The sequence below is a fragment of the Ptychodera flava genome, chromosome 1, assembly GCF_041260155.1.
Source record: "Ptychodera flava strain L36383 chromosome 1, AS_Pfla_20210202, whole genome shotgun sequence".
Classification (NCBI taxonomy): Eukaryota; Metazoa; Hemichordata; class Enteropneusta; family Ptychoderidae; genus Ptychodera; species Ptychodera flava.
Window position 1 is genome coordinate 7,783,134 of NC_091928.1, and position 22,594 is coordinate 7,805,727.

Consider the following 22,594-nt stretch of genomic DNA (forward strand, 5'->3'; position numbering starts at 1 on the left):
TGACCTAACGACATATCAATGGTGTAATTACTTCAGATTACTAGGTGTACCGAGATCATGTAATTGATAATCCTGTCATGTGAATGAAATTCTATTTTCGGTGTTGTGATTTACATGTTGTCAGCTGTGTTTACGCATACAATTGTTTAATCGTATTGTGGTCAGTGACATATCACCACACGAGTTCACCTCCTCAAACACAGTCGTTGCTAGGGTTAACTGTTGATAGCGGTTGATGGGCCTATCTTTGGATCACACTATATAGGATACCGAGAACTGATTTATTCAAACACTAACCAATTCCATGTCCCTACTCGAGGTCGATGTTCACTTCAAATATCGAGAACTATCTGAATGTACCGACGATGGAATTGTTTACGTTTACTTGGGCCCTAAATCTCCTGGCAATAATAAGAGCAAATTAGCAAACAAAGGTTGGATAATCTTTTAGATGTCCGCGATTGATTTCCTAATGATGATATGGGATAACACATCTATTGCCTTCTCATTTTAACACAAGAACTTAATGTCAGGCACTAGCGATAAACAATTTTGGCCGACTTTGTGGCCGATTAAACCATCGAACTGTGAAAATAACAACATTTGATAACGGTGGAATAACATATTATTCGGCTATTATCCCAATCTGTTACTTTCACATATTTGCTGGACAGTGCCTACTCGTAATGTAATTACAAAATAATATGATCGGAACCAGGTTCAGAAACTGCACTACAAGGTTTACCTTATTTTGTTGATTTTTTTGTGACACAAAGCAAGTCATAGTTGCAATTTTCGCAAAACGTACAAGAGTAATTATGTAGGTGTTTATCACACTTCCTTTGCATTTATTTTTTTTAAAAAAAAAGACAAACAAAAAATATCAATGACGAATTTGATACAAACAGACACAAGTACGTACGTACGTACGTACATACATACATACATACATACATACATACATACATACATACATACATACATACATACATACATACATACATACATACATACATACATACATACATACATACATACATACATACATACATACATACATACATACATACATACATACATACATACATACATACATACATACATACATACATACATACATACATACATACATACATACATACATACATACATACATGCATGCATGCATGCATGCATGCATACATACCATCCACATACATACACATACATACATACATACATACATACATACATACATACATACATACATACATACATACATACATACATACATACGTACGTACGTACAGACAGACAGACAGACAGACATACAATGCATCTAATGCATCCCTTCAAGAAAAAAACTTGATACTGCTATCAGTTTTTCAATTATTATTTTATTATTATCATTATTATTACGAACAGCCAGAAATAATATTTCCTATATATGCTTTGCCAAGCACGACGATACCCAGTCGATGAACCTGATATCGCTTTAGTCCAGTCATATTATCGTATCTGTTTGTGTTGTACAATATATCAGACACTAAAGTAATCATAGACGTAGGATGGCTTGCAGTGAACGAATAATGGCGAGGCAAATATTGCAGAATCGTGTATTTGAAACTAAGCACGTAGTAGTGTATTATAAAACTAAAATTCAATATTGGACACTTGAAATATACTGTTGTACACAGAAACCAACAACGATAGCTAAAATATATTCTTTAAATGAAATTGTTACATATACTCCAATAGATTCAAATAAATTTAGTAAATTTAAATCTTCGAGTGACACCAAGTTGATTAATTAAACTCTTCAGTTAAGCTCACTAGATATTAAGGCGTATGACTTTTAACGCAATATTTATTTGCGAATTATCATACATGTTTCGTTACTCAAAAGGAGCGTTATTATCCTGTCTCATTGAAACAGTATCGATGTCGATGAGAAGGGAGCCGAGGCCAGGCAGTAGGGACCCGTGCCCTCGATGCCGATGACATACGATGGTTTCAATCGGGTTCGAACTCACAACGTACGGTACCCAGTCACCTAGCGGAGAAGCCACAGACAAAACCGCTCGGCCAAATCCCCAATCTAAAGGAGTGCACAAAAAGTGCATTGTGTTTGTCGCTGCCTTCCCTACATGACTGTGTCATTCATAATGCCCTCTTTACGAGTTTATTTTGATAAAACAATGCGTTGTTCGCTGTTCAAAAAGGGGAACCAAACCGAATAACCATTTTACTAACTGTATGAGTCATCGTCACGTGACTCTAGTGCTGCATGCCTTCTTTGCGTGTAACGTCAAACACAATCACTTTGAGTATGGGTTATTTAATAAAAAATGTAATGGGTTATTTAATAAAAATGTAATTTAAAAATGTTTCTGTCTCTTCTGATATTTTACAGGAATACAGCCTAGGTTTGAAGGCCAACAAGTTCATTCTTTCAATCTCAAAAAATAAAACAATAACATTATTCTTTTCATGAAAAACATCGTGCATCCAGATTCGGTGTTGTTTTCTGTTACCTCGGCAGAGTCAAAATGTTTCCAAATACGTATTATAGTATTTGAAATCAAATGAACCCTTTCGGTCTTGGAGAAAAAGATTCTATAATGTGTAATTAAGAATTCACGTCGAGGCATATATATGTAGGAGTGTATATAATTTAAATAATTATGAATATTTCGGCAACTATTTCAATAACGCAACACAGTGGCAAAATGCACTGAGCCCATACTCCGTCCACATTAGCACTAAAATTGTTGCAATAGATCAGGAGTATCTGAAATAAGCCAAAAATTGTGCATATTTGACGATATTATTTTGTTCATCATTATCTTCTCTCCATATGCAGGTCCTACGTGGCTGTATAAGAATGCTGAATGGTGGGATGGATATACACACAAACAAATTTTGAATTCACCATTGAAAGTTCAATGAGCAAGAATATCTTACAGGAATTAATGTTCTTGTGAAATAAAAGTGTGCGCACATTTTCAACAAAACACATATACCGCTATCGGGGCACGTATCAAAGTTGATTGCAACAAATTGTCGTCGCCACAATAAAATTCTATGGCAAAGGAAAAATTTCCGCGCTTATCACTGAATTCCTTCGAGCACTGTTTGTCGAAACATTTGGTCTTGCAATATACAATGGGCAAATCTCCGTCTCAAGTCATCGAACAGCTTCTCGCCACCAGAGGGCACCCTTCGGAGGAAGCCATCTCGGTTCAAGAACAACAGTCCAATCCCATTCATGCGGAATTGCTCTCGATCCACACTCCCTAGCTTGTATTGTTCCTGCGCCCAGAGCAACCAGGATACCACGTGATCTCTCGTCCACTTTCGAGGATCTGGAATTGTTGAAAATTAAAAAGCCAGTATTATTTCGTCGATTTGGTCTCAGAGCCCTGTCTTCGAGTATGGCTTAATTACCAACCTAAATGATACATCGTGATGTAAGAAGAAAGATACTCGTTGAGACATTTAAAAGAAAAATTGCCAAATCAAGAACCTACCTAAAGGGAAAGCCGATCTTTTCGTTGGTATCACTATCGCTTTCAGGTATACACTATCTTTGAATTCAGTCTGCGATGACACGCATTTGACTACAACGTTGTCGTGACATTCAATCTCAGCTTTGTTCATCTTGACGCAATCCGAGTGGTCTGCAAGGGAATAAAACAAGAAGATGGTTTATAGTCTTATGTATTTATGCCTGGGAGCTGGATGCTTGCTTTGTCTATTAGACAGATACAGGAGGGGCATAGTGACAGAAATAAGACTGAATGTCTAAGTAAGACAATGAGGCGGATTCGACGCACTGAGACGGGCAGATACAGAAATGCGCTGATTCTATGGTTTGGTGTACGGCATTCAAGTGCTGCAACCAATGGGGTGGAATCTTATTGACAAATTCGGCTGGGACTTACGACAAATTCCAATTTGAACCTGTATGGCATTGCGGCAGCTTAGATATTAAAATAAGCCGCACATACAGTGATGTAATATTTAGACGTCATGTGTATTAATAAAGACAAAGAAACGTTTCGATTCCTCTTCCCATCGACTACACGTCTATTGGACGACACAATTTCAAAGGAAATGATGCGTTGAGCTCACACTTTGTAGCACATTGTGCACACTAAACAAGGGAAGAAGCGACCTTATAAGTTTTTAATCAGAGACAAATACGAATATGTCATTGATTTCATACAAATATCGGAAGACAAGTACAGTTTTAAATCAATGTCACCGCACGTCAAGGAGAATTTCTATGTTTAATGGTGGTGTTTCTTTTTTCCACACACTGTATATTGTTACTATACTGACCAGTCGATAACGAAGGCTCCAATAAATGATTATTTTTTTTACTATTGCGTTCACTCAAAATGTTGAAATGTGAGCAGTTCAAAAAACACACAGTAATATTTTTGTTTTTGCACACGCAAGTTTTAAATTTACTTGATTGTTTCCATGTAAAATAAGTGTCCAATCAACGACCAAAGCAGAAACTTCTTTTTTTTTACCTTCATTAGTCACACATTACTGTGACATTCTGCAAGCATGCAGGTGTTTTGATATATTTCACAAAATTTGTACGGTATAAGGTAAATTCATATTCAAATCGTACTTTTTGTCATTTTTTTGGTTTTAATTTTCAAAAATCTACACGCTTGGACGTAAAGGAAAGAAATTAATTACCTCAGCCTTCGAATACATCCTATTTTCATTCTCATTAGGAAAATGTTGCTATTAATAATTTTTTCGCGCCAAATACGAGAAGTCACTGGGAGCCTTATCGTTTGGCATACGTCCAGCCATTTCTTTTGGAATGAGAGCAATGTAATATATCTATTTTGTGCATGCGTAAATACACGGTTGTACTAGAATACCACCTTAAACAAAAAATCGTTTATGCGTCCTGTAAAACTTGCCCTAAACGTAATTACAAGGCGCCCGAATTCATTTGCAAACGACAAGTCGACAATGTCTCGCCGCCATCAGAATTAATGACAATCTTACAATCCATCAGTAACGGTAGAACAATATCTTATCATACTACGAACGATTCAAACTAACGAAATGAAGAGTTTGTGGCAATTCTCAATTTTTTCTCAAAAATGAGTAAAGAACAAAACAAGAACAACAATATCAACAACAACAACAACAACAACAACAACAACATCATCAATATCATCATGAGAAGTAAGAAGAATCAATATTTCTAGTACGATGACGAACAGTTGCGATAGTTTGGTAAAAGTCATAAGGTTTATTTGATGCTCTGATGAAATATGTTCAGAAAGTTGCACAGTAGATGTTTTGTATAAAATCCAGACCTCGGGTTTGGAAATTATTTTCAGAATTATTGTTAGCGTAGAATGAGAACCAGAAAATGTCAATGACGGTAGCTGATCGAACTGATCATCGTGTGTTACCTTATTTGCTGCCGCTCTCCGATATCTCGTGTAACTAAGGATTCCCAGGACAAGAAACACCAATGTTTAAGCTTGAACTGATGCCGACTTCTCAAATTTGTACAAATTTATAACAATAAATTATCACAGTCCGTGACTCAATAAAATTCACCGGTTTCACGGGCGACATAACACATAATATGTGTGAACGCAACTTCGTCAATCTTTAGAGGTTACAAGTGATGATTAACGTATCAAAGTCACCATGATATTGGTTTGGGTGGAGCATACGATCAGTGTCAACAACTTTTCTCTTTTGTTGGTTATTCATTTTTACTTCCATGCCGTTTCTACTTCCCTTTTTTAACAAAGCTCGGCGTCAACGGTACGCCCACTTCATACGTCGTGTAGGCTGGCTAAAACATCGGTATGGCTACGATTATGGTAATCCCGGAAGGGAACTACATGTCTGAAAAACGTGTTTGACGTTAGTTGTAAGTCTTGTTTACGTGTACTATTACACTCAGAATGGAAAACTATATTTGATCATCCATATGAACTGTACATACATACAACATTACAAGTAGATAGATATATAATTACGTGCATACGTACTTGAATACACGTAGATAGATATAGTGATATATAGATAGATAGATAGATAGATAGATAGATAGATAGAGAGAAAAATAGATAGATAGATAGATAGATAGATAGATAGATAGATAGATAGATAGATGCACGCACTCACGCGCGCACACACACATACATACATACATATACATACATACATACATATACATACATACAGACAGACAGACATACATACATACATACATACATACATACATACATACATACATACATACATACATACATACATACATACATACATACTACAGTCAAATACACTCAGTTAAATCATAAAATGCTCAAACTAATCAACATATTCAACTTGAACATGAAGGCAAATTTAAGAGCTAAAGTGATCACACAGCTGTGCCACTGCATCCATTTTAACACGATGTTAATTAGTAAAACAGTTTTTTGTAACTGTCTCCTGGTTCAAATGCTTATTCTTGTTATAGTAATCGTGTGCACAAAAAGTTGGGTGGACTATTTTCTTTTGTCTTGATATTTTCGGAGTAACAACGGCGCTGACTCGTGACAGTGCTTTCACAGACTCAATAGTTCACTCTGTGTGACACGACGGGTAAAGCGAAACAAGTAGATGACATGATGGTATTTCATGAAGCCCTCAATCAATTATTGTAATATTAAATGCAAATCATGTTTGCAAATAACCAACTTTCTTTGCAGCCTTTCTATGACGTAATCTTCTGTTGGTAAAAAATTACCCAAAAGGGATTTATCATATCCTTCATATACTATTCTGTAGACTCTCAGGCATACTGAGTGGTTTAAGCCAATTTTGTCGTTGTTGCGGTTTTGACTAGAAAATGACAGTGATCTGACAGTCTGACAGTTGTTAAAGTTCAGTTTATCCATGTATCCAATCTCTCAATTTGGTTTAAAATAATGAAGTTTGATTTCAATTTGATATGTCGTTGATTTCTTCGAAAAGAATGATCTGGAGTCCGGCAAATGATAAATCTATTGGTCGTTATGGCGTCAAGGATATTTTTCAAAATATCACAAGCTTTAATATTTCAAACTTCAAAGAATATCCCATACCTCGGATATTGACTTCATCTTGCCATGTTGATTTCTTCGGAAACAAAAATGTTGTGTCAAACTGGCTGTAATTTAAATCTCACTAGATATTGTAAATTTCTTTAAGTCGTTCCATGAAACTCCTTCAACATATCCCACAATTTCGTTTGACGAAAATTGATGAACTTTAACCGATAGCCATGAATCCAAGGATCTGTTCTTGAATTTTGTGGGCATATCTAAAGTTCGTGAAAGCACAGAAAATTGTAACACCCTCCAATTCAATGACCGATATCTTGCAATAATCAAAATATCTAACGTCCCTCAATCTCAGTAAATATGAAATCATTATTTTTCCAGCCTTAGTACATCCGTTTTATCACCTTGCGATCGATAAACCTGTACAGGGGCTTTTTGCGTTCTAATGGTTTTCCGAACATCGTTATATTTTGATCATTATGGGAAAATTTACTCCTATTCTTGTTTGTCGAAAAGTCCCGTAAAGAATTATGAGTCTAGTTATTACACAGCAAGGCAGACATAATATTATTGGAATAATATTGAAAAGTCCCTCTTGTTTTATTCCGGAACTTTTAGGGGTTCGAATTTTGAGTTTGATAAAAACCGTCTGTTCTCTAACACGTGTATATCACACAGTGATGTATTTTCTCCCTGTCATTTAGGCTTTGACTCAATAGATTTCGCTCCTGGGAATATGAAGTGCGCAGATATACGACACATTTGTGAAGGGAGGAAGTAAACACGAAAATAAACAACTGAAGGGTTTGTCTCTCCGTCAAATGGTGGCGTCTACTGCGGCATGTATGTCCGACATGTCATGGTTTCCTTTGTGGATAGTCTCGTTCCGCTGTTTGCAAAACACTTGAAACTATATGTCCAAGATTTGGTAATTTCATGATAGCAAACGCACGGACAGGCAGTTTTATACGAGTCTAATTGATTCTTTTAATCCATGCAGACAAAAAAAAAACATGATCGATTGTTCGCTTGAAACATAGTGCGGGTTATCGACTTGTCACGTGCTCTCAGACTCTACAACTGGCTAATACTGAGTATTAACGATACAGAGCAGTTCAATTACAGCGAACAAGAAAAGAATACAAGTTTTCTAGGTGCACCAAAATTTTACTTGATATTCTCTCTCTCAGGAAAATGTGCCGTACCTGATACGACCAGATTTGCATAATATTCACCGTTCCAGAAGGTAAATTAAAAATAACCGCGCCGATCAAATAGAGAAGTGTTAGCATTTATTGCTATGATCCATGAATCACCAATATCGTGACGTCAGAACTGATAAATACGCGGTAGACTTACCTGCCAGTAAATTGTGCACGACGTCCTTTACAGGCCCTGCTTTGCCACCAGCTCGGAAACCAGTCTGAAGCTCGTCAGATCAATGTAGTCCGCTCCACATGTACACGACACGGGTCCGAACAGTCAACACTCGGCGTACTTCGGCTTTCCCAGGCACAATGATTTCGGGGCAATATATCACAGCTTGCACGTTAGAGGTACCAGTTACAAACAATGTACAAATCCGATAATGTGCAACCAAAGGGCTTCGGAATCGATATTCGCCCTTGGTGTTGATTCGTTACTGTGTTGTATCAAATGCAGTCGCGTTACGTCTGATTCAAAAATAGGCAGCTGAGAGTGTACTGTGTTTATAATTGAGTCCCAGCCAAACGCATACCACCTGCTTTGTCGAGTTGACCTTTGTTGAACTTCCTCTTTTGGTTGTTGTTAGGTAGCCTGTAGTTGGGAGCAGAGCGTGAATGACCCTTTACATTGACTGGACACAGAAGGCGGGTTAATAATAACTGATCTAGATTCTATAGCGTAAATAGGTCTCACTCTGTGCAGTGCCGGTAGTGCTGCGTCGGTAGTTTGTACGCTGTGTTGTTTTATGATACAGTATGTTGTGTCATGAGACAGTATACTGAAACAGACAACAGGTAATATCAAAGAATAAGAAACTATGTTGACTTAATTAATCCACAAGTACGGAAGTCGGAGTACCGGGTTTCAGTGCAAATCCGAGTCGACCCAGCTAAAAGCGTTTAAATTAGGCCAAGCCTTTTCACTTGTTAAGCCGCGTTTAGTTGTCAGCTTCGTTTTGTTTCGTTTTGTTTTGTAAATTTTATTCCTCGGACGATGCATTCCGTACAAAAGTTTCACGATGTCTGGTATTTTTAGCTTATTACTGGAAATTTAGGAAAATTTCTCTTCTTAACAAAAGGAAAGATTAAGTTAAAATAAACGTGACAATATGGCAACAAAAAGCAGTTAGCTTTTTGTTGCCATATCCTCACATTTTGAAACTGCGTCTTCTATAACGTATGCTCAATAAATAAATCAGTTGCCAACGATTTGTCATTCTGACAATTTTACAACTATTCATACTCTATGGAACCTTTTACCCCTTTATAATACAAGAAAACGAGAAGAAGACACATTACAAGTTGGAGTAACACAAACTTACCAAACTTACAAACTTAGCATAATGATTCTTTTTTATTTTTTCTAACATATGATGTAGCACCATACGATATCGCAGTTACTAAGTCTAACTCAGATTGAGATCTGAAAATGTGCGATATAATCCCTGGCAGACATGACAATGACAAAGAGACGCAAAATACACGCACCACGGTGCCACATTTCTGTCCCGCACTCGATTTCGACACGGAATGAAACAGACATTTCCAAACTCTCACGAGACATTCCATGATCTCAGCCCCTCTTTGTCGTCATTTGTTTCGATTTGACGGTGGATTGTAGGGAAACCAATATTATGTCCCTTATATATAGGCTTCCATCAAGGACGCCTCGGGGTAAGGGGAATTTAGGGCTAATGTGCAGCATCATGGAAGTTGTTATCCAATCGGTTGGCTGAATCTTACCGTTATAATTGCATAATACGAATGGACTCTCTAAGCTGCCGTGAATAGTGACAATCGACCAATCAGATATAACCTTCCGAGCACGCTGTACATCAGTGGGGAATTTACATCCTTTTGTTTGGTAAGGCACAGGACGGTGTAGGCTTCGACTCATTCTGAAGCCTGTCACGGTGGAAAAATTAACTTGAAATTTTCATCAACTACTTTTTTACTAAAATCTTAAAATCATTTTCCCCATGGGAGTAACACACCTTAGGAACATGGCCAATTTCATCTTATCAGTAAATTCTAAATAACCTGCTCTCTGATCAAAACTTTGCATAGTTCCCCAGGCATTTATACTTAATTGTGAAAAAGGGTAGTTATTACAGTTTCCCTGATCAGTTGAGCAAAACCTTTGAGTCTCTCAGTTTCGAGAGTACTACCGTTACTGCTATCTATGTCTATCATCTGGTGACATTATGAAATGTTTGATCTTTGGAAATTTTTCGCAAAATTGATATCAAAATTTTCTTGTTTTCCAATCATAAGCTAGGCCTCTAACAACGGACTCGTCATAAGTTGTCGCATCGGCACTGCGGTTGTCTATGAACGATGATACATTGTGACTGATGCCTATAGTTGTGCATTCGATGGATGAGTGTTAGCACAGTCCCTCCACTGTGTGGTGACGTCACAGGCGTGACATCATAGGCGTTTGTGTTTAAAAGTGCAATTTTGCACTTCAAGTTTGATAGATGGCATTTGTGATGTACCGCAGCGACTTCAGCCTTGTCTTGTCCGATTCTTATTAATTGGTCCCCATTTACGGCATTTTCTTTAAGTAGGTCACTTTACTAAAAATCAGATTCTTACTGTTGTATATTTTTGCGGCGCCTTGAAATGATTTCAATTAATCGGAGGGAAGTGGGGAAAGCCTGATTCCTTCAGATCATGACAGTATAAACAGTTGTAGTTTTACGCTTATATAGCGAGTTCTCGTTACCATTTGTGGGCAAGCTCAATAAATCGCACACCTTGTTTATACTGTAGTCTAAAACATCGTGCAGCCTAGGACTTTGTTCGAGATTTGGTTCGCCAGTATTCAATTTAACAGTCTATAAAAAGCCTAAATCTTAATAGAATTGGGCCTTAACGAATCTATGCGTGCATCAAGTAGTAAAATAATATCGTTAAAGAGACAATTTTCTATAGTAAACCCACACTCTACAATAAACAAACTATGAGTTCATTAACTCGAAAATATCATCATGGCATAATATTACATATTGACTGTCGCGATACATCAAATCCTTTTCCAGTTAAAATGCTTGATAACAACAATAGAACGCGTTGGATTTTGCACATATTATGAATTTGCCGCATAACCTGGCTAATAGCATCTGTGGGGCTAAAAGATCACCTCAGACTGTGTCCTGAATATCATGTAAAAGACACTGAAAGTTTCGTTTTCGAGCACTTTTTTCGAGGTCATACAGTAAGTCTGTTCACAACTCAATCAAGAGTCGTTTTCAAGTCCTGCCAACGAACACGACATGAGCAAGTTACTGTAGCCGTAGGCTCGGGACATGATTCAAATAATCTGAATTCATCGCTCCCACTGAAGGGGGAAGTCACAGTAAAGGGTATCTATCTAACCTAGCTAATGTGCTGCTCTTTATTACGACAACGAAAGATGAGACGCTCTGAATGATTTTCTATTTTTATGGCGATCATCGCATCTTTGTTACAACCTTTGAGAAGAAAAACGGAAGTGACCTGGACAAGGGTCAAAATGTTTTCTTTCTGTCCTCGACTCTTGAACTTTGTTCGATGAGCACAAAGGTCAATTTAAAGCAATAGCTTACTCTTTAGTCTCCCTAGCAACACAGTTTTCCCATAGTTCTCTGAGTACTGTACTGTGATTTCTAAGCATCGTCATGTATGCATGTTCAAGGTCTTCGATTTCATTGTATCATCTTTGCAGTGCCGGTAAAGTGAAAGAGAGAAAAAATTGCACTATTTCCTGATCATAAAATCTCGTTGATGGCCGACATTTCAGCGTATGTGCACGCGCAAGCTTTAAAGACCAGTTAATGCGTGCGGCGACAAATTGACACTGTTTCTATTGCTTTCTAAACATTTTTTTCTTAAGGTCATTGGCAACTGCTATTTACGGTGTGAGCGAGTCTATACTTATATCTAATATGTACAGGCATGCTTTCCAAACCAAAACAGACTATTTTCTGGTTGGGTTTGGAGTCGAATGGTTCGTAATTGTGTGCAGAATGCTGGAACATTTTGGTCATGAACGTAGTTTCCAGTCAATCGTAACTGCCTTTCAAGAGAATTTTACGTACAGAACGTTATCTAATTTAAAAGAAATTAACCCAATGTTTTACCTATTTCAATATAAATTGTGGAGGTAATGGTCCAGTTTTTCCCCCAGCAGCAGGGACATGGGCAGCCAATCTGCAGTTTCGGTGAAGTAAATCCTCCCGTCAAAAATCATTCATGATAATTATGCAAATACCTGGCCAATGCATAACAACGACACACGGCCTGAGCATCTGTGTCAGAGATGTCCTGGGCCTGAACGGGGCTTCCCCTCACAGTCGACTCTACTCGCATATATGTAGCCGCAGCGGTTGCATCGGTATTTCTAACCAATGTATACATCAACATTGCCTCACAAGCTACAATCAGATTGAGAGCTTGTGTCGAGCAAGACAAATACTGGTTCATGGTTGCAACGGAAGAGGGGACGATAGACAGAGGCGACCACGACATTCAGTACGTAAGTAGTGATTCACAGAGCTTCTGAAACTTTTAATGGCCGCTTTTCGGAAGGGAAACTGCTACTGGCCTTATGCATGGGCATTTAACTGCGGTCGTTCAGCGTTGTATAACTTAAGAAAGATCACAGCACTGTGAATAGTTTTAAGTTTAATAGACAGGGAGAAATTCTTTTTTCTTCCGAAATAAGTCGATAAAGCAGTGTTATAGTTCGTAAAAAGTAAATCTTCAACCAGGTAAAATTTAAACAGAGTGTCTGTATTCTTGGATATTAGGACAGGGATCAGAAGTGAGTCGGCATCCATATTGTGGAGGATAATACGCTTAGTCTGATAAAATGCCACTGGTATAGTAGACTTTACATAACGTGGTTTCCCCTCTTAGATCGAGTTGATCAAGCTTCAAAGCAATATGGCAGGATTCCCAAACTTAAAACTGTCTTCCTCTGTCTTGAACAGGAACCACCGCTTACAGGGAGGGAGGGAGGGGACAGTGGGGTACCAGGAGACACTAAGAAACTGATACTCGTAAAGATAGACAAACCAATGACGAGACAGATAGATTGCCTCAACAAACAAAAAACATGTAGCTGTACAATTTGTCCTTCATTTCGACGTATTGCATTATCTTTTCGGGTTTTCTAAATTCGAAAAAAGCTCACAAACAAAAAACTGGCGCTAACAGATCCGACTGCAATTGTCTCTACATCGTTTTCAATTCTAAGAACTGTTCACTTCTTGCTATTGTTTAAACAAGTATTCGAAAAGGGGATTAAACTTACGCGTCGTGTTTTGTTTTGTTTTTTTTTTGGGGGGGGGTGTTTCGCGGCAAACCGTGATTCAAGACGGTAAAAAAGTAAAATATGTCTGTTTTAAGCATACAAAGGTCTGTTTTTCCTTATCTCGCAACATTATTGCCAAAATTTGAACCCTTTAGTTTTACTGTATTATATCAAAAGCGAACAATAGCTACATGTACCCTGCACGGGGACGAATATTTTTTGCAGCCAGGGTCACTCTAAGTATACCCTTCACGTTACTTTTTCTGGTTCCCTGAATGTATTCCGGTTTTAAAAATTGGGCATCTTGGCGTTACATTATCTTATTGTGATCATATAATAGACTACCACCCACCCAACCCCAAACCCCCCATGTTTGACATTAAGGTCAAGGCGACGGAATGGAACGGAAAAAGACAATATTAGCATTCAAGCGCAAGAATCAAAGTAAACCCTTTGAAAGCTACTCTGACGACGTGACAAAAACGCATATTGATGAATCTTGCAAGGTTAAAGACATGCCATCCCGGTTTAAAACCCTTTGATAAAATCAAATCTCCACAGGGCCGGTCGTGCCATAGTAAACAATGATTGAACACTAAATAGCTAAGGGTGAGGGAGGTCGGTGACCCCAGAGTATGCTTCCTCTTTATTCTTTGTCGGCGCGTATTTTTTAAGATATATATATAGAAGTTGGAATTCCCTGCAACTGATAACGATAGCCCAAAGGCGACACAATTCAACGGAGGGCGCGACGTTATTCCAGAAAATTGAAATACATTTACTATCATCCGTAATTCACTCTCATTCTGATTGTTAATGCATAAAATGAACCCATCCCGCGTCGACAGTGAAATTCAAATCGCACCTATGAGCGATCTTTTGTTTCTTTTTCATCTCCCCACTGCAACATTTGCGAAACTAATCAGGCTGTGGAGAGAGAAAGAAGAGCGCATGCGCGGCGTGCAGTGGGGAATCCCGTGTCACCAAGAGCATGTTTGAAATAGAAAAATAAATACGAAATTACTCTTAGTTCCCTTTTATTGGATGCCGGTCTAAGTAGCACTGGTTTTTAATTTTAGGGCTTATGAGGGAGACCTGGTCAGGCAGAATGCATCATATAGGCCTCGTTGTGTTTGACATGATTGAGCTCTCAAATTGCACATTCCTGCGCTGCCCGGTGCGGCACAGAAGACAAGAAATCAGTGACCCGCCATTGCAAATTCTAAATAAAGTTACCGCCTAATTAATGGTTGGAATATGATGCTGTTTGCGACAGTCGAACTCATGGATATTTGCAGAAATTCTCACAAAATGGCGTCGTTCACCCATGCCTTTCTGTTTCCTTAATACCACATACATTCTAGAGTGGTCACTCTCTAGTCATGTAAGTGAACATTGAATAAGGTAACTCTGCTGACGTCATGATTTTCTTCTTTATTCCCAGTTTCTTGTGAGCATTCACAGTATGATGGACGACACGCATGTGCTGAACGAGGCTATAGAGCAATATAAGGACACGGCCATCTGGTCAGATATCCGCGAAGCGTGTGACAAGTACGGACTACCAGAAGGTATGAAGTCTTTTTCAAGCACGGCGGTTATAGTGAAAATCTAACAAGGCAGATTTCAATTCTCACTGCGTGTCTCTCTGTCTCTCTCAGTCTGCCCGTATGTCTGTTTGGCTTGCTATTTGAAAAATTAAAGCAATGTTACTTGTATTCCTGCAAAGGATATTAATGCCTGTGGCAGAACGACATCTCCAACTGATCATCAAATCAACCTCTGGTCTGAGAATAGAATTTCGTAAAAAGTGATGCATTTCTGAAATTAGTTTCGAACAATTGCAGGCAAACAAACATATGGTTTATGGGTGTTTAGAATCTGTATGGCGAAGAAATAGTGATTATCGACGCATGCAAATCACGTTCGAGCACGTTAGGTAGAATGCACCTCTAGGACAGATATTCGAACTCTCAAACCTTTTTCCGTGTCTACCAACTGTCTTAGATTCAAGTTTTTAGAATCTAAAATTTTATTTTTCCCCCATAGCATTAACACAGGGATGTTGGCCATTCTGAATTTCAAATAATGGTAAATCTTGGGTTATTTATTTCTCTCGACAAAAATTCGCACGATGACCCTCGCGATTTTTATTCTTGATTTTGAAAGAGAATGGCTGAAAGATTCCTTGGGAAAGTTTGAGCAAAAGTTGACGTCTTTCACTTTCGAGGCACATACTACCTTAAATGAAAGACAAGGAATATGCAACAAACGCATAGTTTTGGTTCATGTGCTATGAACTCCAAACTATCCCCAACACTGTCATTGTTACAGAGTGTAAAGGTTAAAGGTCATCTTGAAAAGTCAGGAACTAGAGAAACACATTTCTTAACATTTACCGATATTTGAAATTCCAAAATGGCCTCTAGGCTTTAACTCCATGTGGACAATACCATTTAGGATTTTCAAACACCTAAGACAGTCAAAGTTCTTTATTCCAAGAGCTTTAAAATTAGCGTGCGCAAGCGATAGACTAGAAAACTTTGAGAAAACTTGATGAGCGTCTGTTCCGTAGGCGCATTCGACACTGTATAATTTTGAAATGTGTAACAGAATGCAAATATATCACTGCATGTTAATGTTGACGATTTCTTTCACCTATGTACAGATGTTAACCAGTGGACCGCTAAGGATTTCCTCCGGTGGTGTCAGTATGCCGGTGAAAAATTTGCCCTTTCAACTTTGCACTCTGTCGGTGACCTCTCAGAAGACAACCTGAAAACGAACATGGCGTCGGAAGTGGGCTTTCGTGATATTTTCTCTGACGACTATGACGTCATTTACAACTATTGGCAACACTGGCAGAAAGGTGAGACGCACTGTTTTAAAAGTTTGCTTTGTCTCGCCACTTGAACAACGATGAGCAACCTTAAACTATGCCAAGAGCCTTGCACGGCATGGATACTTTTAAACATATTTCATTAATTTACTGGTTTGTATACCTGACAGTGTGTGGGGTAGTAAACTAATGGAAGGGAGGTATAATGTATAGAGTATATTTAATGGACAAATGAATTCAGCAAAAATTTCATATGAAATTGCTCAAGACGAACTCGGCATTCCGGACTGAGTATCTTTGAAACCTGGACCCTATCTACACTACGGAACCGATACGCACATTGACGTATGACGAGAAAATTTTTATCAATAATTTTATTAATAGTTTTCTAAGTAGGAAACTAATGATGGGCAATTTTTGAGTTCCACTCTTACGTACTTTTATCAATGGCCCATTTACGTAGATTAGAAATTCAGTGGTTTATTAATCCGATTCAAACAAGAGGTAGGTGTAGGGTCGATCTTCGCAATGTAGGCCTATGACTTCAACGTTCACGTTTTGCTGTCCTCCGCCGTTGAACTTAATATGATATGCCGAGGATAATCTCGTACACACAACTGACAGATCAACTACAAATGTTACATGGTTTATCTTCCTGATATTCATTTGTATGTTCTGCACATTTGCATTGCAAATCTGTAGAAAAAAGGGGAACTCGTCTCTTTTCTTTCAAAAATTTCCGGGTCCCAATATAACCTTTTTCCATGCCACGTGCAGCTCCGTCCGGCTGTATATCTGTCCATTTGTCTGTCTGTCTGTCAGTCAGTCACGGCCAGTTTTCCTATGTAGATGTGTTTCAAGTGAGCACAATTATACAAAGGGTTCTTTCACCTATTTCCACGTCAAACCGTTTGTTATTACGTATCGTTTGCTCAGAATACAGGAAGTTCTCGATTACCGAAACAAGAACTTGTCATCCTGAAGAATTATAGAGCTGTTATTTTTTATAATTTTCTTCATCAATTTCTCTTTTTTTCCCTTACAGTTGCAGCGTCAAAGATTTACGATTGAAGTTCTATCGCAGGCAACATTGTAGTTTTTTTATACATCGTATTTTATATGTTATCATTCTAAAATTATTCTGCCAGAAATTGTTCCAAAGCACGTACGAGTGACCTTTATTTTGTAGGTGAAGCCCCGTATGTAAAATATTTCACTGAACTTCTGTTGAAAGGGGTGTAATCACAAAAAGACTTTGTTGAAAGAAAACCTTCACGTGCATGACTTTTTACTTCTGCATAAAGGTTTTATTAATGTTACGCGACCTACAGTTTTCATGAGGAAGTGCGGAGCAACTGGACACAAGCAGTTTTGACAATTTTAAAGACTTTTTAATCTTTTCAGACCATCTTTATATTTTACGTATATTTAACCAGCAATAATACTGCCAAATATTCATGTGTTTTCGTTGAAGTTAGAGAGTGGCTTGAAATATGACAAGTCATATAATTTCCCGGAGTTTTATTGAATTAAAATCATTTATTGACTCAGCGGGTGGTGTTTTCGGGCCCTATAAATTTCATATTCAGAATGCACTCGAGTAGAAATTCACGTGTACTTATAAGGATGCAAACAGGCCTATGAGTAACTTTATCGAAGCACGCTTTGAAAGACGAGCAAGCAGAGTTTGGCTATATCCAGATGCTGACACAGATAGAAAGTTCGCGGTCAGATAGGATCTGTATTTTGTAACTATAATTTCTCCATTTCTCCAGTACGTTATAAACTATTCGAGAATGCCTGAACAGACCGTCCAAAAGTTCCAATTTCAACAACATAGAATAAAAGCAAACAATGGAATAATATCCTTGTACTTCTGCCTTGATCAACTCGAAGTCAACTCGTCCTTTTCAGTACTACAAGAGTTTCATCATCAGTTTTTATTGCTGTGATATTTTAACCATATCGCCACATATTTATCCATATCAATTTTCTAAAGCTTTAAGCAAAGTGTACAAATCACCACATGTCGCTAGAATTAAAACAATATAAGCAAAGTGAATACCTCTGACCTTGTAATTTCACCGGGTGTGTGTGTGTGTGTGTGTGTGAGAGAGAGAGAGAGAGAGAGAGAGAGAGAGAGAGAGAGAGAGAGAGAGAGAGAGAGAGAGAGAGCTCTTTAAAATGTAGAACAAATAAAGTTTATTTAAAATCGGATTCTACAGCATAGACTGAATCGGGACACACATTTGTGCTTCGCAGCAGCCGTATAGTTGTCATCCTCGTGCATATATACAAGGCGCACTTGGACACGTTGTGAACAAACAATGCAAGAGCCGTATATTCTACTGTAGACCTCCCGATCAGTTCCGCCGTAGAAACACTCAAGGCCCGAATAATCGTTATATCTGCATCGGTTTCTTTCGTTTAATTCGTGCTTACTACTAAAATTTCCCACTGTACTCGCTCCGACATTTTAAATACCCTGTATTTGTCTTGTCAAGACAGTACTATATTTGCAAGAGTTGACAAAAACCTGCATTCCAGGCCGAGCCAAATTTCGATCGTCGACAACACCAATTCACTTTGCTGTCAATCGTAAACAATAACAATTTCTCACTATTTCCAGCGTACAGTTTTCTGACGAACCAAATATTTGGCTTTGCTGTTCCTCGAAGGACATCCATACTACCATTTTTATTCAAAATGTGAAGAACGTTTCATTCAACAAGCTAGTTACTCTTTTGAGCTGTCTTACTTAAAATTTCCACTAAAACACCCCTTTCTCATTAACTTAAGATATCGACCTCATTAGCCCTTAAGGTAGAATGCGCCTCGAAAATGAAAGACTCAGCTTAAACTTTTGCTCAAACTTACCTCAGTTAAAGCATAAAACTTTCTCTTACCAAATTAAGAATAGTAATCAGGGGTCAACGTACAAAGTTTAGAACTAGAGAAACAAATTACTTAAGATTTGTTGATATTTGAAATTCAAGATGGCCACCATCCCTGTGTTAACTCTGTGGGAAAAAGTTAAATTTGGGAATTTCGAAAAAAGCTAAGACAGTGAAAAATTTTCTTTCTCCCAGATCTTTAAAATAAGCCCCCATAATTGGTAGATAAGAATAGAATTGTAGAAATTTGAGAGTCCGAATATCTGTACCAAAGGCGCGTTCTACCTCAACTGTAGTTCGGGGTGCGATATTAAGAAAAGATGATGCAAGACGTTTAAAGGTGGAAATAAGCATTTTCTCGGCCAGACACGTAGGTTCGAACTTCGTTTGTGTTATGAAATCTGGATCATAATTTCAATTCAGCTTATAGCAGCCTATATTCAAGAATTTTTTTTTTAACTCCTTGTCCAAAATATTCTTGGTACTCAAGGTGAATTTGCAGAATACATAAAATTCCAGTATTTACTTATATTAGAAGAACTTCAGGTAAATCTATTTTTTACTCGAAACGCATAGATGTATTTTCACTAACTGCGGCGCAGGCTAGTTTGAAAAAGGAGAAGTCGACAATGTATATCACTAGAATCAAGTGTGATTTATATTTTACAACAATGAGATCTGCAAATTGACGCCTCTAATGAAATTAGCGCCTGTTTGTTCGTGTTTTACGGCTGTATCCTGTCAAAACCTTTCACTTTTAGGTTGCTTGTTTCCCGCCAAAAACGGCCCTTTACTATGATGTTGCTGTTCGTCGTCACTGAATCTCGCGGAAATCTCGAAGGAAATGAGAGTGTATCCTGACGGATGTCAATGATGAAAACGCGACGGCGAGTAGAAAGATGGGATTGTTGACATTCATTTCATATTTTGACGTTTGATCATTAACTATGCAACGCAGATGATTTTACATGTAAAGCTGTTGATTGAAAGAGTACAAAATGAGAAGGATATTGAAAGGCAACCCTTGAGTCAATAACAAAAGTTGACAAATGTTGCTGTTGTTTATCATGTACACGTTCTTTAATCCGGTAAATTGAATGAAAATGAGATATAATAAAAATAATAACTGTAACTGAAGAAATAAAGTGTACTTTTGCTTAAGTTTTCCTATTGCACATATCCATGAATACATCGAGAGACAGTTTAATGAGGAGACCAGGAAAGTTCTTGAATGCAAAGATGTGCCATTCTCACACCATCATGAAAGGGATAGTGAACACGATTGGAACTAATTTGGGATAATTGGATGGTGAAGTAATGTCGATTTCATCTACAAATGTAATCTCATGTGCTTTTCTTTTTAAGTAACATACTTGTTTTTATAAGTAATTTGCAATATTGCAACGTTCAGCTATACGGCACCTAACATTTTGGAGAAATTGGAAAAGTATGAAAATCCAATTATCCCAAATTAGTTCCAATCGTGTTAGTGGTCAAAGTTAGAGAAATAATTAGTAATACAGAGGAAAATATTTTTGAGAACTGGTATCCAATCTTCTTTGGAAAAGACATCTCCTGCATCATGATACATTTGTGAAAAAAAATATAATTTTTTTGAAATCCTTATTTGCCTGTTAAATATTTTAAACTGAAATAACGAGATTGTTATAAGTACTTCTGCTAGCCTACTTCCTCCTAAAAAGAGTTGTCGTCAAATTAATGATAATACAAATTTAAAGTAAACACAAATCTAAAGGTTGTCGAATTTTTGCCGGTAAAAATTGCATATTGCGTGCTCATAGGTTCTAATACCTGAAGTCGATTATGAATCTGACGCTGTTTCTATAAATTCAAGGCGTATAAATAGGTACTCTTCCTGTGGAACAAACTCTGTTCAAATGCCTACTACTAGAAAACGGCATGGTAATCATTAAGGTTCATCGTGTATCGTCCACGTTAATCGATAGGCGGGAAGTAGTTTATCGGATTGCGGTGTTTACTCGAAGCCACACACTTATATCGAGGTGTCCCCGATTTGGTTATCTTTCAGTGACCGCGAGTAGGGAAGTTGTAATCCCTTCCCCATTAATGCTTGTCATATCATAAGGCTTTACTTTAATTCAAAATGTCTTAACAGTTATTCTTCTCGTTGACGTCAATCAGTGACTGAATTTCACGTGTAAGCTGTCGTTGTGTAATTCGTAATGGAAGACTCTTTGCCTGGCTCGCAACAACATAATTTTTAAATATTTGTAGCGTTTTTATAGTATTAAAACATACAAATTATCCTCTCAATCAGATTTGAATAAATAATAAAAATAAATAAAAATAAGTCCTGCTAACTGTCGCGAATTCAAGACATTGTGAAAAAGGAAAATGAATGATTTTGCGGCTTAAAAATACAATTGCCAACAGCGTCAATCCAGAATAAATTAAGCAAAATAAATATTCTTCTTTGGTTCCTCATGGTTGTCAACACAGGCATGAATATGTCAACGCAACGGAATGCTAACTTCTGTCATACTTTTTGATTTCAGAGGAATATTGAACGGCCGCTAACTTTCATATTTAAAACGCAGTATGTCTTGATTTTTAGCCTGCGCGTGAACAAATAAGTTCAGCGTTGAAAGTGTTTTGCTATATATGAGAAGGTGAAGAAGAGTGTTATAGCTTTAAAAATCAAATATGGGAGATTGCCGATGTCTGTCGCATAGAGCTGTATTTCATATGACGTGGAATGTAGCACTTCGTCTTGTAGCGTTTCCACAGGACTGCCATGAGCCTCCTCCTGAAATCGTTGAAGAGGATTTCTCCCTGGGCTTCCGAGGGCGTTCTGGCGATAAAATGGTGTTTCAACAGAAACGCCAATCCCTTCCCATTCATTTGGAATCTGGATAGGTCTACCGGATCCATGCCATGACTGTGACACGTTAGCTGTAGCCACGTTGCAACGTTATCTTTACTCCATTCTCGGGGATCTGAACATGTGTAACGTATGCGTTGTGTATATGAGAGAGAGAGAGAGAGAGAGAGAGAGAGAGAGAGAGAGAGAGAGAGAGAGAGAGAGAGAGAGAGAGAGAGAGAGAGAGAGAGAGAGAGAGAGAGAGAGAGAGAGAGAGAGAGAGAGAGAGAGAGAGAGAGAGAGAGAGACAGACAGACAGACAGACAGACAGACAGACAGACAGACAGAAAGAGACAGAGAGAGGGATTAGGTCTGTGACGATATTACCGTGTAGTACAATATTACCATATTTTTAATAAACAAAAATGTTCTCCGAAAGAACACCGTATTT

The 22,594-nt window shown here is 37.9% G+C and overlaps 1 protein-coding gene and 2 long non-coding RNA genes across 4 annotated transcripts in view; 1 reads left to right on the plus strand and 2 right to left on the minus strand.

Annotated features, from left to right (window-relative positions):
- Positions 1–2,633: 2,633 nt before the first annotated feature.
- LOC139129294 (uncharacterized) lies at positions 2,634–8,928 on the minus strand. Of its 2 annotated transcripts, none has more exons than XR_011551547.1 (3): positions 8,424–8,928; positions 3,510–3,659; positions 2,634–3,344 (listed from the first exon to the last, which is right to left on the minus strand). It is a non-coding gene; the product is annotated as an uncharacterized lncRNA (long non-coding RNA). The 2 variants fall into 2 exon arrangements; XR_011551546.1 differs by lacking the exon at positions 8,424–8,928 and adding an exon at positions 5,433–5,548.
- Positions 8,929–14,972: 6,044 nt separating this feature from the next.
- LOC139129305 (uncharacterized) lies at positions 14,973–18,464 on the plus strand. The gene is made up of 3 exons (XM_070694944.1): positions 14,973–15,139; positions 16,237–16,437; positions 17,453–18,464. The coding sequence occupies exons 1-3, from the start codon at positions 15,034–15,036 to the stop codon at positions 17,476–17,478; spliced, it is 333 nt and encodes a 110-aa protein (XP_070551045.1). The 5' UTR covers positions 14,973–15,033; the 3' UTR covers positions 17,479–18,464.
- Positions 18,465–20,357: 1,893 nt separating this feature from the next.
- Positions 20,358–22,594, minus strand: part of LOC139129315 (uncharacterized) — a 6,296-nt gene continuing 4,059 nt past the window's right edge. Inside the window, exon 3 of the long non-coding RNA XR_011551548.1 lies at positions 20,358–22,279. This is a non-coding gene — a long non-coding RNA (uncharacterized lncRNA). The remainder of the gene's footprint in view (positions 22,280–22,594) is intronic.

Excerpts from the sequence above, each read along its gene's own strand:
- LOC139129305 (XM_070694944.1), top strand. The coding sequence starts at position 15,034 with ATGATGGACGACACGCATGTGCTGAACGAGGCTATAGAGCAATATAAG. Across the intron at positions 15,140-16,236 it reads CAAGTACGGACTACCAGAAG|ATGTTAACCAGTGGACCGCT; the intron begins GTATGAAGTCTT and ends ACCTATGTACAG. Across the intron at positions 16,438-17,452 it reads TTGGCAACACTGGCAGAAAG|TTGCAGCGTCAAAGATTTAC; the intron begins GTGAGACGCACT and ends TTTCCCTTACAG.